At 53.2% G+C, this 16,183-nt stretch overlaps 6 protein-coding genes across 6 annotated transcripts; 2 read left to right on the top strand and 4 right to left on the bottom strand.

The window, feature by feature from the left end:
- Window positions 1–7: 7 nt before the first annotated feature.
- Window positions 8–1,648, top strand: P152DRAFT_509314 (Six-hairpin glycosidase; the record flags this gene model as incomplete). The annotated part of the gene is made up of 2 exons (XM_033682617.1): window positions 8–1,392; window positions 1,435–1,648. 2 exons carry the CDS (start codon window positions 8–10, stop codon window positions 1,646–1,648), a joined length of 1,599 nt encoding a protein of 532 aa, XP_033531032.1.
- Window positions 1,649–2,428: 780 nt separating this feature from the next.
- On the bottom strand, window positions 2,429–5,044 carry P152DRAFT_494667 (FabD/lysophospholipase-like protein; the record flags this gene model as incomplete). Its single annotated transcript, XM_033682224.1, has 3 exons — window positions 4,354–5,044; window positions 2,604–4,292; window positions 2,429–2,562 (listed from the first exon to the last, which is right to left on the bottom strand). The coding sequence occupies exons 1-3, from the start codon at window positions 4,550–4,552 to the stop codon at window positions 2,429–2,431; spliced, it is 2,022 nt and encodes a 673-aa protein (XP_033531031.1). The 5' UTR covers window positions 4,553–5,044.
- A 582-nt stretch (window positions 5,045–5,626) lies between these two features.
- Window positions 5,627–6,825, bottom strand: P152DRAFT_162849 (uncharacterized protein). The gene is made up of 2 exons (XM_033674033.1): window positions 6,579–6,825; window positions 5,627–6,511 (listed from the first exon to the last, which is right to left on the bottom strand). Exons 1-2 carry the CDS (start codon window positions 6,653–6,655, stop codon window positions 5,959–5,961), a joined length of 630 nt encoding a protein of 209 aa, XP_033531030.1. The 5' UTR covers window positions 6,656–6,825; the 3' UTR covers window positions 5,627–5,958.
- On the bottom strand, window positions 6,752–10,200 carry P152DRAFT_162825 (uncharacterized protein). The gene is made up of 2 exons (XM_033674032.1): window positions 10,075–10,200; window positions 6,752–10,022 (listed from the first exon to the last, which is right to left on the bottom strand). Exons 1-2 carry the CDS (start codon window positions 10,097–10,099, stop codon window positions 6,997–6,999), a joined length of 3,051 nt encoding a protein of 1,016 aa, XP_033531029.1. The 5' UTR covers window positions 10,100–10,200; the 3' UTR covers window positions 6,752–6,996.
- A 1,026-nt stretch (window positions 10,201–11,226) lies between these two features.
- On the bottom strand, window positions 11,227–13,189 carry P152DRAFT_516792 (ribosomal protein S5 domain 2-like protein; the record flags this gene model as incomplete). The annotated part of the gene is made up of 6 exons (XM_033682970.1): window positions 11,227–11,469; window positions 11,529–11,772; window positions 11,827–11,890; window positions 12,023–12,479; window positions 12,593–12,936; window positions 13,121–13,189. The coding sequence occupies 6 exons, from the start codon at window positions 13,187–13,189 to the stop codon at window positions 11,442–11,444; spliced, it is 1,206 nt and encodes a 401-aa protein (XP_033531028.1). The 3' UTR covers window positions 11,227–11,441.
- Window positions 13,190–14,004: 815 nt separating this feature from the next.
- On the top strand, window positions 14,005–16,053 carry P152DRAFT_403483 (P-loop containing nucleoside triphosphate hydrolase protein; the record flags this gene model as incomplete). The annotated part of the gene is made up of 1 exon (XM_033676705.1): window positions 14,005–16,053. The coding sequence occupies one exon, from the start codon at window positions 14,005–14,007 to the stop codon at window positions 16,051–16,053; it is 2,049 nt and encodes a 682-aa protein (XP_033531027.1).
- Between the last annotated feature and the right edge of the window lie 130 nt (window positions 16,054–16,183).

The raw sequence follows: 16,183 nt of genomic DNA, 5'->3' as shown, positions 1-16,183 counted from the left end.
CGACCCAATGGGCTCCCGAGATCCCGTGAATGCTCTCCAAGAGTTGCATTACGCACTAGAGACGATGCAGGATAACTACTTCGAGCTATGGGCGGGTCTCTGGCCTGCTGCAATCGACTGGACGGCTGCGGTTTTGGGTACCCATATGTCAGCCTCCCTCTACTCCTTGACTAATTCCTTCGATTACATATTGCCTCCACCTTCTGTGGGCGAGCGTTCTCTGTACGGGGAACGGGTCGAGAATGAGATCAACAAGTATTTTACTCAAACGATTGCGTCTTACTTCGGGCAAAATGATTTCGAGCTCCGGTTCCAGGGCTACGACGATATGCTCTGGGTCGTCCTGGGCTGGCTCGAGTCCTTGCGCTTCATCAAATTCCATTCCACGTCACATTACGATCCTGGTGAAGGCGGAACTCCGTGGTACGGGCAGCAGTTCGAGCCCGCATTCAACCACCGCGCGAGGATCTTCTACGAGCTGAGCGAAACCGGCTGGGATACGGAACTTTGTGGAGGAGGGATGAAGTGGGCCAACACCTTCCCGCCTTATAAGAATGCCATCACGAATGAGCTCTTCGTGGCGGCGTCCGTCGGCATGTATTTGTACTTCACCGGCGATAAGAACCCCTCTCCACTTATGAACCCGGCAAACCGCTCGGAATCCGCCTCTGCAGACGCCATAACCTCTGGACCATATGACCCCAAGTTTCGGGATGCTGCCATCACGGCCTACGACTGGCTTAAAAACTCCAAAATGACGAACGCGGCAGGACTTTACACCGATGGCTTCCACATCCGTGACTATGGTAAGGATGGAACCATCGGCACGGGCAAATGCGACGAGCGCAACGAAATGGTCTATACCTATAACCAGGGAGTAATATTGTCCGGCCTCCGAGGCTTATGGGAGGCAACTGGCAACGTAACTTACCTGGAAGACGGCCACCACCTCGTCCGCAACGTGATGAAAGCTACTGGTTGGACCGGTCCTACGTCTAGTGGACTCTCTTCCCATTCCGATGAGCCTTCCCGCCCAGGATCAGACAGCAACCAGCAATACCTGAATCCAGACCCCGACACATCCTCCACACTCCCTCCCTGGCACGGCCTCGGCCGCGCCGGCATCCTGGAAGAAGCCTGCGACGCGTCTGGCACCTGCTCGCAAGACGGCCAGACATTCAAATCCATCTTCTTCCACCACCTCACGCTCTTCTGCGCGCCTCTTCCCCTGACTGCCGTTGCGCCGGGGAAGACCGCTGCCGCCGACCCTGAAGTGAGGAGCCTGCATCGGCAGAGCTGCATGGCGTACGCGGCGTGGGTGGCGCGCAATGCGAGGGCGGCCCTGGCGACGAGGCGGGATGGGAAATTTGGGATGTGGTGGGGCGCGAAGTGGTATGTTGGACAGGGGCACGGGGCTGAAGAGCTGGAACGGAGGACGTCAGAGGAGAGGAGGATACCGGATGGGACGATGGATTTGAGGAATGAGGGGGAGCAGACGAGGGGAAGTGCGGATGGATCGATGGCCGGGCGGCTGGATTGGGATGTGAATGATCGGGGAAGAGGACGGACGGTGGAGACGCAGGGTGGAGGGGTTGCTGTGCTGAGGAGCATGTGGGAGTTTATTCGTATGTTCAAGGACTCTGAGTAAGAATACCCTTCGAGTTAGAGGTGAGTCCTATGGGTTGGATAAGGCGATTTGCTCTCGCGATGGTCGGGACCACGATGGTGTCTGAAGCGGGTCATGATTTTGTACCTATGTCCCATGACTGTGTATATAACGGGTACAGACATGCATATCTCTAATTTATCGCTATTCCGGTGCCCAGTGACCTATGACTGTATACAACAGGCACAGAAGTACGTATCTCCAAAATATCGCCATTCCCATGTCCAATGTCCCATGCCATATGCCAATGCTGCAGATATAATGCATGATCGCTAAAGTCAGCAGAAGGAAATAAACAAAGCCTTGCTGCATTACCGTTGTGGTATCCTCGCTTGAACGCAATCATGAAACCGAAATGACAACCAGGACGCCCTTCAACTGTGCTTCAACCGCTCAACCACGGGATTATGTGGCATCGTTGACACCCGATCCGGAGACCCACCCTCCTTCTGATCACCCTCCTGCTCACCTGCTTTTCCTTTCCAAACGAACGGACTCCTCAACCCCACCAGCTTCCTCTTCCCCGAGCTTTCCGAGCTCTGCCGATCCGAGCCACCCTCCAGGAGCGGCCGCCTCGGCTCCGGCGCTGTGTGGTTCCTTGACAACCACCCGTTCATCTCTTCTGCCTCGGGTGCGCTTGACGGCCGCCGCGGACTGACACTCCTTTCCGCGCCCCCCACGGTTTGATCATCGTCGCTATGGTCGAAGGCGAACGTGGGCGGTGGTAAGGCGCCGTCTGAGGCGCGTTCCTGTCGCATTTCTTTACGGGTGGAGACGGAGAGATGCCCGTTGGGGAACGAAGTGATCGAGGTGAGGATGTTGCGCTGGCGGCCGCGCCGGCTGCTGGCATTCGAGCTGTTGCGGGTTGGGAAATAGGTCGTCGTGCCTCTTGTGGCCTCCATTGCGGTCGCGCCAGGAGTAGTGGTGCCGTTCTGACTGAGTTTCTGCGGGTTCGAGTCAGCGCGGTCCACTGCCCATTTCTTAGTTCGCCGGCCGTGGTCAAGCCATCGTTCCATTTCCTCGACCGTTTTGAATATGGGTCGGCCGATCCGATGAACTCTCATGAGGTGGGAGCGGAACTCATCGAGGGTTTTGAAAATGGTCACGGCATGACGGCAACTGTCGAAGAGGCATGCATGCGGGTAGTCTTTCTGGTTGGCAATGGGAATGTTGGAAATGTAGTAGTGCTCTTGAGTTCCGTGTTCGCGGAGTTCGTCGCGAGTGAACCAGATCCGGGAGGCGCTGGCTTTCTCGCAGGACTTTTCTGGACAGAAGTAGGCAAACTCGTGAGCAAATGCTTCCCATCGCTCGGTTTCTGCTCGAGCTCGTCGGGTCTCCACCAGAATCTGTGCGCACTTGATGAGCTCTTCATGCACACTCTGGTTGGAAAGGTACGTCATGACATTGCCTCGGATTCGAGCCTTCGTAACCTCGCCGTTACGGCCTCTCCAATCATCCAGAGGAATCTCGCCTGCGTCGCCAACCACATTGAAGCGGAAGTACTCGGTCTTCTGGCGATGGACGCCTCCCGGGCGCTGTCGTGGGTTCGCTAGCAAGTCGGACATATCGTCGTGGATCTTTTCGGTTTGCGTCACCAGCATGCTAATTGCCTTTAACGTGTCGCCGAACCCCCGGATCATGTAGCTGCCGTGGAGAAGGGCGTCTTGATCTAGCCGTTCGTAGTCGTCCGGCATCCCCGTTCCAAGCGAAAGCAGGAGCTTCGGTAACTGTTCGTGCATTTGTTCCACTTCTTTGAGTGCTAGTCGAGACGGATTATTGGCGACCATCCCACCGTCGAGATATGACCGGCCGCCGATATCGACTTTTGGGAAGTATTTCGGTGCTGCTGATGTTGCTCGCGCGACCTTATACAAGGGGAGAGGATTCGCCAGACCTGGGTTCAGATGCTTTCGTCGAGCCTGCCGATCCAGAGCTGGCGACGGGTAATTGTGGAGGTAGGTCCTAAAAAGATACTCCTTGGCCACGTTCTTCTTCTTCGCATGTCCATAAGCAATCACCATAGTTCGGGACCCAGGAGAGTCGGTCTGAAAAGGGGCTTCGTCCGGACGAATTTTCCGATGGCTGAGTTCAGTCTTGAGCCCGTTCGCAATCACCTGGCAGATCGCATCCTCCATCTGCTTCGCTGAATATTTGGACTGGATAAAATCCATGGCCTTAGAAGCACGGTTGAGGAGGCGTGGACGACCGAATACGGAGTTCCCTATGACATCGTACTGGGCAAGGGCCATATCAATTGACATGCCCATTCTGCTCAGCAGTATGGCGCTTAGCCCCCCGGTACTGGTCCCGGCCGTATAATCGAAGTAGTGTCGTAGAAGAAAGTCGCCTGTCCGATCGCCGTCTGCGGGGTCGAATGTCCGCTTTACGGATTCTGCAATCTGCCCCCGCGTCTCTTTCCGAATGATGTCGTTGGGACCAAATGCATGAGGCTTCGGTCGTATTCCAAATGTGTCGCAGTTCCAAGGGTAATCGGCGCTGCTGGTGTTGAGCTCAAAGTAATCTTTGCCGTTGATTCTCGGACGTCGTCCCGTCTCGATTTCTTCGATTATGACGCATAGGCGCTTTAGGATGAGTAGCGTCGAGTACCCCTTCATGCCACCTCCGTCTGCATACCTATTAGCAGGGGCCTCTCTAGAACAGGATCGACAGGGCCGTCAACCACATACCTAAGCATAATATCGATTTCCGTGACCAAGGGGAGTAAGGATTCGAGTCTGATATGGCCTGCTGCGCACGAGCTGGAAACGTGGAACTACAAGAGTTCGACGGTCGTCTCGAGAGCGAAATATCTCGTCCCGGCGTTGACGGGGCGGAAGGCTGCTGGTCCATTGTATCATGTGGTGTCCGGTCATGTTCTTGCTGCATGTGTTCTTCTTCTTCAATCTTGATGGCAATGGGAAAACATGGAAGACTGCTCAGGTGCGTCTTCGAGGTGGGGGAGCAGTCTTCCGTGGGTTTTATACTGCCGAGTCCGCCCTCAATAGAGTTCTCGACACGTCAATACACTTGGACCGAGTCACGGGGCGTTTCCACCTAGGAGGAACAATAGCGAAATCGGACTGGCTCAGCAGCTCCGAATGTCTGAAAGGGGAGACCGCAGGCTGTCGAACCAAGAAGGTCAACGGGTCGGAAGCAAAGTTGTTTGCGCGTCGTCCTTCGAAAAAGGCTGAAGGCTCGATTTGGAATGTTGGATTGAGCACAAGATTGAGGCTGGGTATCAAGGGCGGAGAAGGTCGAATACATTGGCAGCAAAGGTAACATCGAGGTTGACAAAGTTCACTCACAGCTTTCCAGACAGTCTTCGGCGCCCCGTGTCGACCGTTCGACTGCTGGATGCACCTAGGTAGCGTCTAGTTATGATGGTGGTGGAGGTGCATGCGGCAGCCATCCGCCCATCGCCTATTTCTGAGAAATGAGGACTAAGATCCTCACCGAGACCCTGCGGCGTGGAGTCCATGGACATGGGGGCATGGGCGCTTGTAGGTCCCTGCCCCACCCCCAGCCCTCCCCGGCTCCCCAGATCATCCCCTTTTTCTTGGGTCATGCACCCGACGATTCTTGCACGGCCCGAAGCCACGGCTGACCGTAGTTCTCCAATCATTGGCATTCAGAGGGGTGGGTGGCCCTACAGTTGAAAATTGGGATCGAGGATCCTCTCCAACGGAGTACTCGCTCGATGCTAGCTTCTGGAAATTTGAATGATTATGATATTGATGTTCAGGATCTTTGGGTTTTGACTTGTGACCCTTCCGGGCCTCCGGAGCGAAAAATATATGGTCCTTCACTTTCGACGTTGACCTCCAGGCTCCAGGTTACTAAGACAGAGAATCGTATCGACTTCTTAAACTAAAAGGAACATAAAAGAGGAACTCTACATCTTTGGAAAGACAAAAGGAGGCAAAAGCAGGTAACGATCGAAGGTTCTCTATGTCCTAGGGGTATGCTTGAGGACGATTAATTTCCTCCCACAGGGCCGTTTTGGATGGCAAGGCTGGGAAAGACGGGGTAACGACAAGGAGTCGAAGAAATGCTCAGAGGCAAGGCTGGAGAATAGTACGTCATTCATTTCCCCCTTGTTTTATTGTACCCAGCTAGAAAGTAGGCAACCGGGATTATCATGCCAGAGTTGGGAATAGATGGAGTCGTCGGGGTGTACCGGTTTTATGACTCTTCGGACGCGACCATGGGACAGAGTTGAGATGTCGACGTTGCCTTCCTCCTTCTTCCTGATGAGCGGCTGAACAAAACCCATCATTGGGAAACCATAACGGTCAGCTGCCTGAGGCTACGGATGTTGGCTGCTGTGAATTCGTTGTGCGACATAAAGAATGACAAACCATGGTCCTCGTGGCTGTGTCAAAACACAACGTTGCTGGGCTGCGCCCTGTTGCAACTCGATGATGATTGGGGGCGTTCCTAGTGTTCGACGTTCCAGAATCACTCCGTTCAAAACAGGAGAACCTGACCTTGACCAGTGATACGCTGGATTCGTGTTTGCCTTTCATTTGTCCTGGTCGCGTGGTGTTCAGCGATGGTGGCGCAGTAGACCGTGCAAAACGAGATTTATACACGTCTTGCCCAAGACAGTGAAAGAATGACTCAATTGAATACAGGCACGCCCAGTTCATATTTGCGAGAGCTCGGTTTGTTGACCGTGTGAGACACATATCCCGCAAAGCCAAACGAAGATGGCTACATTGGTTCAGGTTGTCGTCGATACGCCTTTGCCACGGGTTGAAGAGGACCGCTGCAAGAATGTGGTTGTGTACGTGGAAGAGAACGATGACCTTTACGTTGCTCCGAAGGAGATGCTGAAGCATTGGGGTATTTCCTTACCATCCTATCTGATATCGCCTTGCAGTTGAAGAACCAGATACTAACAAACCGTGATGTAAAGGAAAACCAAGCGCCGTGGTTCCCCTCCCTCGAGTCCGAAGCCAGACGGACATCTTCGTCGACCTCCCACATCCGAAGCGACAGAACAGCATGAGATATGTCGCGACCGTAAAGCTCAACAGCTCAAGATGGCTGAGACTTATCGGTTCGGTGAAATCGTTATATGTGTTTGATCAGCCACCTCGACAACCGGCTGCAAACGATGTGGTCAAGATTTGATGCTTTGGTGTTCGGCGTTGGTGCGTGGACTGAACGGTTATGGCAGCGCTGGAGCTTTAGGAGGTGGCGGTTTTCTTTGCAGTGGGGCTATACGGGCTTGATATAGAGTGAGATCCGTTTGCTTTGCAAGATATATTGTCGTATGCCGTCATTAAGCCGTAACCTAATACATATCGGCTCTTCATCATCAATCGTTACAGTAGTTCCTCACCGCTGTCCGTTTCACTCTCGTCCTTCACCTCGGTCTTAAGGGTATCTAATGGCACCTCAGCCAACACCGCGTCGGGGTTCGCTAATCGCTGCCTTCTGATCTTGTAGAATCTCTCCAGGCAATTCCTACGCTGAGCTTGTGTCCATCCCTCGACAGTCAGCGCAAACTGCGTCGCATCAAGTCCAAACTCCTTGGCCATGGAGCAGAACTGTCGCCGTCTCACATCCTCTGGCGGCTGATACTTCTGCGGTAGGTACCTCGGGTCAAATCCCTTGACTGGCGTTCCTTCAGGACCGGTCTCGAAACTCGTCTTCCCCGAACTGGTGCCCGTCTGACTTTCAAAGACTGCCTTGCTCATCAGTGTGGGGTCAAGCTCTTGTTCAACGGCTCGTCGGCTCAGCTTCTTCTCCGTTTTCGATGAGCCGATGACCTCAGAGTTCTCGTGCGTATATTCCACGCCTGCTCCAGCCAAGATCGCCTGGATTGGGTCCGCGTTCTTCTTTTTCGATGCCAGGCCTTTTCCAGACTTGATTTTCCCTTTTGGTGCCGGTCCGTCACCGATCTTGATGCTCTCTGCGAGTTCGTTCATAGCGGCAGCCTCCTCTTTGATGTGCAGGTCATCGTTATCACCACCTTCAGGATCATCTTGCGTCATGTCCGTATTAATGTCTACGATTGCAACGCCAGCCTTGGACTCAGCGATATTTGTCTTATTCACGATATCCTGCAAGACGACGCTGTCTCCTTGGTACGCGAAAAGATTCTGCAAACCGAAGATTTCACCTCTCTTCTCCGTCATGTTCTGAACGCCTTTGAAGTACCGTCGCTCGGCCGAGGCGTTGTACCCGATATTTGCCTGCTGTTGCTTGTATATCTGTCTTGCGTAGACTATCTCCTCGATTGTGCCGGCGCTGACCAGTCGGAAAACTTCGACATCGCGGGTCTGCCCGATACGGTATGCTCGGTCCTGCGCTTGGAGGTCATAGGAAGGGTTCCAGTTCGGATCGACCACTACCACCTTGTTTGCTGATGTAATGTTCAAGCCGACACCGCCGGCGCGAGTGCTGATGAGAAAGACAAATTGCTGTGGGTCTGCGTTGAAGTCGTTCACGACTTGCGTCCGCTCCGCGTACTTCATCGCACCGTCCAAGTATGAAACATTATATGAGGTCGTCGCAGTGAATAGCATCTTCAGCATCTTCAGCAATCGCACGCTGTGGCTGAAAACCAACACCTTATCGCCATTCGAAGACCAGAACCCGAGAAGCTTTTTGAGGACTTTCCATTTCCCACAATATTCTTCTCGAGCGTAGTTCATGATATTGTCCCGTTCACGGTATAGCCTGCGCCACTCGTCTGGCAAGGCTTCTTTCAGCCAATCCACATCTCTCTTTTCCTTCTCCACATGATCCAGACCAGAGGGTACCAGCAAACAAAGATGGTTGGCTGCTCGCTGAAGGGTCAGGATGGCTGGGAAGACCCAGGCTTGCCATCTCGGAGGTTCCTTTCCGGGGATTTCCTGGCCACAGCACCATCCAAACAATTTCCCTGGTTCGCCGCAACTGCATGGGTCTGAGATCTGTTTGATATGATGGATGATTTCACCGTCCACAAGATTTTCGTAGGCATCGGCTTGTTTCTCGGTAAGGGGGCAAAACACCACTCGATCACTCTTCTTCGGAAGTTGATCGGCAATGAGAGTCTTCATGCGGCGTAGGAAGAACCGCGGTAGAAGGTTGTTGGCAAGCTGCTGCGCAACTTTTCGAGCCCTTGCCAACTGGCCAACGGTTGCATCATGTGCTTGCCCAAGCTGCAGAGGCTTGCTGATGCAAAGTTTCCAGGTTGTGACGTTGCCAAATCGTCCGGGGTTGGTCCAATTTAGCAACGTCCAGAGCTCGTCATAATTGTTCTGGATCGCAGTGCCAGTTAGCCCCAACCGACAAAGGGCGTTGACCTCATTCATCGCGAGCGTCGTTTCAGACCTTCGGTCTTTGATTACATGACACTCGTCCGCAATCACACAATCCCAATCGACAGTGTTGATGGCACTCTTGTTCAGTCGGTATGTTGTGTATGTCGTGATGACAATTTCAGCTCGTCCGCTTCGTGCAGCTTGTAGCGCCGTTTCTTTATCGTCAGTTGAGCCGTGAAATGTGTAGACATGCCACCATCCCCATCCATGAAGTTCCGATCGCCAATTGTCCATGAGACTCCCGGGGCAAACGATGAGCACTCTAGGATAGAATCGATCGCCTCCTACTTTGCGTATCTTTCTCATGAGCTTTGCGTCACGTTCATCCCCCATCTTTCCAAACGCTGCGGTGAGGAAGGCAATGACTTGGATGGTTTTTCCCAACCCCATGTCGTCGCCGAGGATGGCACCTCTCTGATAAACGAAGCTCTCGTGCAGAAATTCCGCTCCCTTGACTTGGTAATCACGGAGATACTTGGCAATGGGCGCTGGAATTAGACCGCCGGATAACATCATCTTGTGATCTTCGTTTGGACGGGACAGCCTCACATCTGTAAATACCGGTCGTTCTTTCAGCGATGATACCCGTTCATCATCAGAGAAATCAATGTCGTCGTAGAGAGGAGGAAGCTTCAGTCCCGCTTCGCCAAGTCTCTCCCGGTTTTCGTTAAATCCGGTTTGTCGGGATTTGACATAGTCAGGCAAGGCCTCATCGCCGAGGTCTTCGTCTCCGGACTCGTCCCCATAGGCTCTTTGGGTTCTTTTGGCAGATCCTTCATGGTCTTTCGTAACTGGCCGTTTCCTCTTCCCGACTATGGACTCTTCATACCCTTTCGCGGATGCTCTGGCTCTCTTCTGGTTTGCAGCTTGCCGTTTCCGCTGATCGGACTTCCTTTTCTTGAATGCTTTGTAGACGGCTTCGGCGTCATCATCGCTTGACCACTCAACTCGTTCTCCACGACCCTTCACTATGCCGGTCTTCTCTTCGAGATTATGATCATCATCGACAGTCTCAGCGGCTGACTCATATGCTAAATCTAGATACAAGTTAGCGATTTCGGATGGACTATGAAAGGACAATCCACATGCCGTCGATGAATTCCTTTGCAGACATCGCATTGTTCGATGATTCTACCGTGGTCGTTCAGGACGCATTACACGTGAAAGAAGTATTGGTCGTGACGCGAGACGACATTTCTTCCCGCTGGACACTGCGTTAACCATGAGGATACCGAAAACGCAATTTCATGGAGTGCAGTCACTTCTATAATGAGATACTGCGTCTCATTGGACATGCCAAAGTGAGTGAGTGCACTTCAGGTAAACTGATTGTCTACTGAGGTCAGAAAGTCTGAACTTGACGTCCGAGCGGGGGGGTGGAGCGAAATGATCGCGTGATCACGTGCAGCCGGCCGGCCATATCAAGATCTCAATGTTGGACCGATCCTGATCGTCTGCATGTTATGATGTTCTGCATCAAATCGGAGGACAGATCCACGTGGTCGGAATCTGACATGATGACAACGCACACATTCCAGCAAATCCTTATCCAGTCGGCAGGACTTGCTGATCGGCAATCAGGCACCCAATCCTTACTCTGTAGGCACTGGCCACTAGGTAAGCCGGTCAAAGATCAGGATTGAGGATTCAGGTCAATAATTGTCTAGTCACTCCAGTATCACTGTGTCAGGCATGAGGACCAGGATACCCAGATTGCTCCCCCTTCTCATCTCCATCCGCTGTGCCATCGAAACCTGACGGTTTGAAACAGGGTACCCTAATCCCCAATCTCCGGTGTGCCCTGTAGGCCCAATCGCGGCGATCGTGGGTAAGGCTGGCCTTGATTGAATCCCCCTTCCTTTGGCGTGCGCCAACCCTCGCCGCAATTCCGGGCGATTTGGTGACACCGATGGGAATCCAGTGGATACTCTCGCTCCTCGCTCCTCGGAGTCATCATGGGCACGGAATCAAGGGCAGCAGCGCGCCATGCAACGCTACCTGTCGAATCCTCTTTGTAGGGCGTCAACGAAGGGTTAGACTGATGTTTCTGAAAACGTCATACAGTCCTAAATCCCAATTTGGTGACCAAAATTAGAGGGGGCTATGCATACATAGTATTTATATCTCGTGGTCATCATTTCCCTTCGTAGAATCACATCTCACTGCAATATCAAACTATTCGAACCGCTAATCTTGCTATATATCAGTATATGGTTATCACGTCCACTTCATAACGTCAACCTCTGCACGTGGACGGACCTTAACTGCAATGACATGATCTTTTAAGCTATAAGAGAACTGTTGCTCACAATACTGCCTGAACAGCACCAACTACACCGGCCCTGAGTAAACTTCTAGGACGCAGGGTACTACGACCAAGACTTCGGGGTCGGCGGCATCAAGTACGACTACAATCAGTGAACCTGTTATTCAGGGTCTACAATCCCTACAACAACTCAGGTAAAACCTCCTTCGATAGCAACAGTGACTCTCATCTTTCCCCGATTTGCATAGCGAACTCGAGTGGCTGATTCGGCACACAGGCCCTCCCGTCGGAACCCATCGTTCCAAATCCTTGCCAATGTGCACCTTTGAGGCGGGCGTCAAGTCTGCCGACTGCAAGAGCACGACATGCACAACCTCCGACTGGTACCGGAATCAGTCGAAAGATACCCCCGGAACAATGCAGGGCAACCCTGGGTCGGGCAACAAGAGCTAGTCGAATAGGTGGTGTAGCGGTGGCTCCGCGGCTCCAGATAAGGTCTCTCAATTTGACAGCGAAGGCGTCTCATCGAAATCTCAGCTCGTTTGACCTGACTCAATTTGCGAGCTTCGACATACCAGTGATCGTACGTGTGAGTTGAGCCCGCCGGACACTCGCACGGCTCTTCGGCGCCATATTCATCTTCGGACGTGAAGACCTCAAGTCACGGTGAAGAAGTGGGTTCATCGTGATGTAGCCCGATATTGCGACCGCCGATTACAGCACTCATCATCCCTCATCGGATCCCAACAACCTTGCACCCTGTGCTCTCACCACCTCATCCACCAACTCTTTGACCCTTTTACAACCATCCACCCCCACCGCAAGCATTTCATCCAGCCGTCCTGCGTGGAACCTCGATTCGATGACCAGCGCCGCGACCTTATCCTCCGCTCCCACGGTTGCCACTGTAAGAAACGGTAACTCCTGCTCTTCTAATGCGGTGAGGTCGAGTATGGGATCGTTTGAGCCGTCGTCATCCGCCTTTACTTGCGGTGGGGGAGGAGCGCCGGCACTCATGCAGCCCGCGGTGCATGCGACTAGGTAATCCTTCATTGGGACACCGGCGTCGACGCATGCGAGTGTCGCGGCGTTGATCAAGGCGGCGAGAAGTGAGCCATCTTGGCTAAGGACATGAAGTGAGATCGAGAGGGTTGACCGAGGGAAGAGATTGGTGAGGAGGGTCCGGTTTAAGGATTCGGTGATCGTGTGAGCCATTTCGAAGATTCGTCTAGCATTGAGGTCAATATACAGATCGTGTTAAATTCTCAGACGTCTAAGCACATATGCGACCACTCTTATACCGAAAGTCGAACTGGATACTAGATAGAAAGCATCACTTACTTGTCTCCTCTCACCTGCCGCCTTCTCTCCACCCCACTAAATCCCGCCAATCCGATTTCCACGCGCACGTCCAACACATCCCCTCCACCACCCTGACCCCCAGCTCTTCTCCCCTCGGCGGGGCCCGTCACTGTGCACACGACTTTCGTGTTACCCATCTCCAAGTAGCTCGATCCATCCGCGGCGGCGTGGGTGGAAATTTGAGCGTGGATGCGCCGAAGCTCATTCCAACGTCGGCCATCCAGCCGGAGCTGGGAGAGGGTGTATGACGAGGTATCAAGAGGCATCCTGGAGGAGTGGAGGTGTTGACTGCTCGATTGAGTACGGGAGCTATCGGTAAATGTCTAGCGGAATGTAGTGGTAAGGTTGACAATGAACCTGCAGAAAGCTGTGATTGAAGATTGATATTGATATTTGACAGGGGGATAAGAGCCTAACTCCAGAAGCCGTTAGCAGCATTGTCGGCTTGAAGCTTTCCCCTGTGCTTTTGGCGCATTTCTTGGCTGCTTCCCAGGCATCAACATTTACATGACTCGCTGATTGGTACCAGTACCACTTGGTACAACCGGGACATCGATCTCCTCTTTCATCAATCATGATATTTCGGTCGCATCCACAGAGTGATCCACATATACGACTTACGAGGCAATATTCCGTTGCAGCGAACAATATATACCACCTCGACTATCAAATCGTACCCAGGTAACCTGAGGAGCGAGGACTGTTCCATGCGGAGGGGGAAGGGCACCCGCTGTCGCAGCCAATGTGATGCATCCCTTCCTCTGCAGGCGTCAACATTGGACACAGGACTGGACGACTCACCACGCATCTCTCCCGGTGTCCGGTCAGAATGTACGGCAACGCCGCCTAGGTTGGTGTCTTCATTCGTCCTAGGATTTCCGCCAAAGTGGACGGCGTGTACTTGGTTCAGCTTATCAGTATCTTTTCTAGTCAATAAATGGAGATGCATAATTCAAACCAACAGGAGCATCCATCTGTCTGTGACTCAACACACACAGCCTCAACTCACTCAAGTGGAGGATCACGGTAACCCTGCTCCCATCAGGCAGCAGACCAGTTGCCTTGTCTGGAGATTCCACAGTCCTGCGACTCGAGTCTATATAATTCCAGTCTCTTCCATCAAATCATGCTTAAAGCCTTGAAGCAAGCCCGCTGTTTGACTTGTTTTTAAATGCTTCGTGTCTATTTTTATGATAGCATCTATCAAAGCTACACTCTAACCGCTTCACGCTTCCAACATGCCTGGCACAATGGCCACATCGAAGACCAGAGCGGTTTACTCTTCGGAGTCGGATTCTGAAGGCGAAACCACTGCAGTTACCAACGGTGTTAAGACCGTCACACTAGGGTCTAGTCTCAACGGCCAATCCCAGGAGACGAACGGCGTCAAGATGTCTTCCACAGAATCAGAGCCGGGACAACCGCTCGATCCAGCCGAGCTAGGCATGACCTGCGGCTCCAAGAACCTGTACTCTGGCAAAGAGGACAAGCGAGGCCGGTTCCATTGGCAAGAGTCGATTCCAGAGGATATTGGTGAGCCGGTCGAGAATGCCGAGACCGCCAAATATGCTTTGATAGTTCGAAATGTCAAGGTCTACAACGACCCCCGCCGCGTCCTGAAGATCCACTCCATCGTCATCCAGAGCCCGCTCTTGAAACAATTCCTCACCAAGGTGCTCAAGGACTACCCGGGCGTGACCGTCGACTTGGCGCGTCTGGAGTTCTCCGGCATATTTGAGCCGCTCATTCATCGCTGGCAGGAAATGCAGGAAGCGATAGCGGCTTTGAGTGAGGACTCAGAAGACGATCGCAAGACGCGCGAGCATGCGCAGCTGCTTTTTGATATCTTGCTGTCGGAGTTCCAGGACACAATTGAAACGAGTCAGGATATGAAGAGCAAGGGCGTGATCACCTACGAATATCTGTGGACGCTGTTCCAGCCTGGCGAAATTATATACGCACGGCAAGACGGCCAGGAGACCGCACTTAAGTTAGCGAGCAGCAAATATGGCACGGATAGAAACAACCTTCCTTGTTACTGGGTAACCGGCAAGTACATCGATTTCGATGGCAGCCGATTCGGCACGCAGAAGATCAATCACGATATCAGTGCCTTCTCCGGCACCAGGCGAATCTGCAGTCTCGGCAGTTACCCTCTCTCATTCCACACTGAACCGGACCTGCTGAAAGCCCGACTGATCGAGCGTGGAGGCCAGGTTGAAAGCCTTTCTGGCAATCATTACAAAGCCTACCATGGCATTGGCTGGCGGCGTAGCACTTTCACTCCAGGTCGGGACAAATACAACATCAAAGGCCGCATCGTGATCGACACGTATGGCTGGAACCGCTTTAACCCAAACCAGGCCATATACGTCACGCCGTTGTCATCGAAGGAGAACGATACAGCGACACCAGGCCTTGGATCGGGCGAAGCGACGGAGGAGACCGAAGACGAAGATTACGATTCGTACGAAGAAGAGGACTGCGGCGATAGCGGCATGCCGCGTGACGGGCGGTTTTCCGACGAGAACGACGAGATGCGCCGGAAGCCGCTGACGGACGAGCAGAAACTGATCTGCAGCCCGTTGCTCCGGGGGTACGCGCTGAAGAACAAGCTGTGGTTGAACTTCTTCATCGGCGGCGTCCGGGAGATCGAGTGGAGCGAGACAGCGTTCGACAGCCTGGTGCTGCCGGCGAATCAGAAGGAGCTGATCTTGGGATTCACCGAGTCGCAGCGGAAATACAAGGAGAGCTTCGATGATGTGATCGAAGGGAAGGGGAAGGGCATCATCATGTTGCTTTGCGGCCCGCCGGGTGTCGGAAAGACCCTGACCGCGGAATCGGTGGCGGAAGAGATGAAAGTGCCGTTGTACACCATGAGCGCTGGCGACCTGGGCCTCGACCCGCGGAACGTCGAGACGAAACTGCAGAACATCCTGGAGATGTGCACGAAGTGGAACGCCATCCTGCTTCTAGACGAAGCCGACGTCTTCCTCGAGGAACGCAGCCTCCACGAGCTCGAACGCAACAAGCTTGTCACCATCTTCCTGCGCATCCTCGAGTACTACGAAGGCATCATGTTCCTCACCACTAACCGCGTCCAGACCTTCGACGCGGCCTTCCAATCGCGCATCCACATCTCTCTGAACTACCAGGACCTGAATGCCAAGGCGCGCGAGACCGTCTGGACGAACTTCCTGGAGTCGAGCAAGAAGAGCGGGATCGAGAACTCGCTCACCGAGAAGCAGGTGAAGAAATTGGCGGAGAAGGATATGAACGGGCGACAGATTAAGAATATTCTGAAGACCGCGCAGCTGCTGGCACGGCGCCGGGAGCAGATCTTGGGCTATGAGCATATGGAGACGGTGCTGGAGGTTACGCAGCATTTGCACCAGACGGCTCAGCAGAGCAAGCGGACGCAGGATACACTCTACCACTAGTTATGCGGGACGTGGGTTGATATTGGTTACGCCTGGCAGTGGATTTGGGTGCACATCGTTTTGTTCGTCTGGCATGGACGTCCGCTGGCGATTCTTGAGAGTATCTAGCGTCGCATTGGATTTTCCTTCC

The sequence above is a fragment of the Eremomyces bilateralis genome, assembly GCF_010015585.1.
Source record: "Eremomyces bilateralis CBS 781.70 unplaced genomic scaffold P152scaffold_25, whole genome shotgun sequence".
NCBI lineage: Eukaryota > Fungi > Ascomycota > Dothideomycetes > Eremomycetales > Eremomycetaceae > Eremomyces > Eremomyces bilateralis.
This window is presented reverse-complemented; position numbering and strand designations above follow the sequence as displayed.

Bases quoted from the DNA above. Each gene is read 5' to 3' on its own strand.
- P152DRAFT_162825 (XM_033674032.1), bottom strand. From the start codon at position 10,099: ATGTCTGCAAAGGAATTCATCGACG. The intron at 10,023-10,074 runs GCATGTGGATTG...ACTTGTATCTAG, and splicing joins TGCAAAGGAATTCATCGACG to ATTTAGCATATGAGTCAGCC.
- P152DRAFT_162849 (XM_033674033.1), bottom strand. From the start codon at position 6,655: ATGTGGGAGGTCGACGAAGATGTCCGTCTGGCTTCGGACTCGAGGGAG. The intron at 6,512-6,578 runs ATCACGGTTTGT...GTAAGGAAATAC, and splicing joins GGCGCTTGGTTTTCCTTTAC to CCCAATGCTTCAGCATCTCC.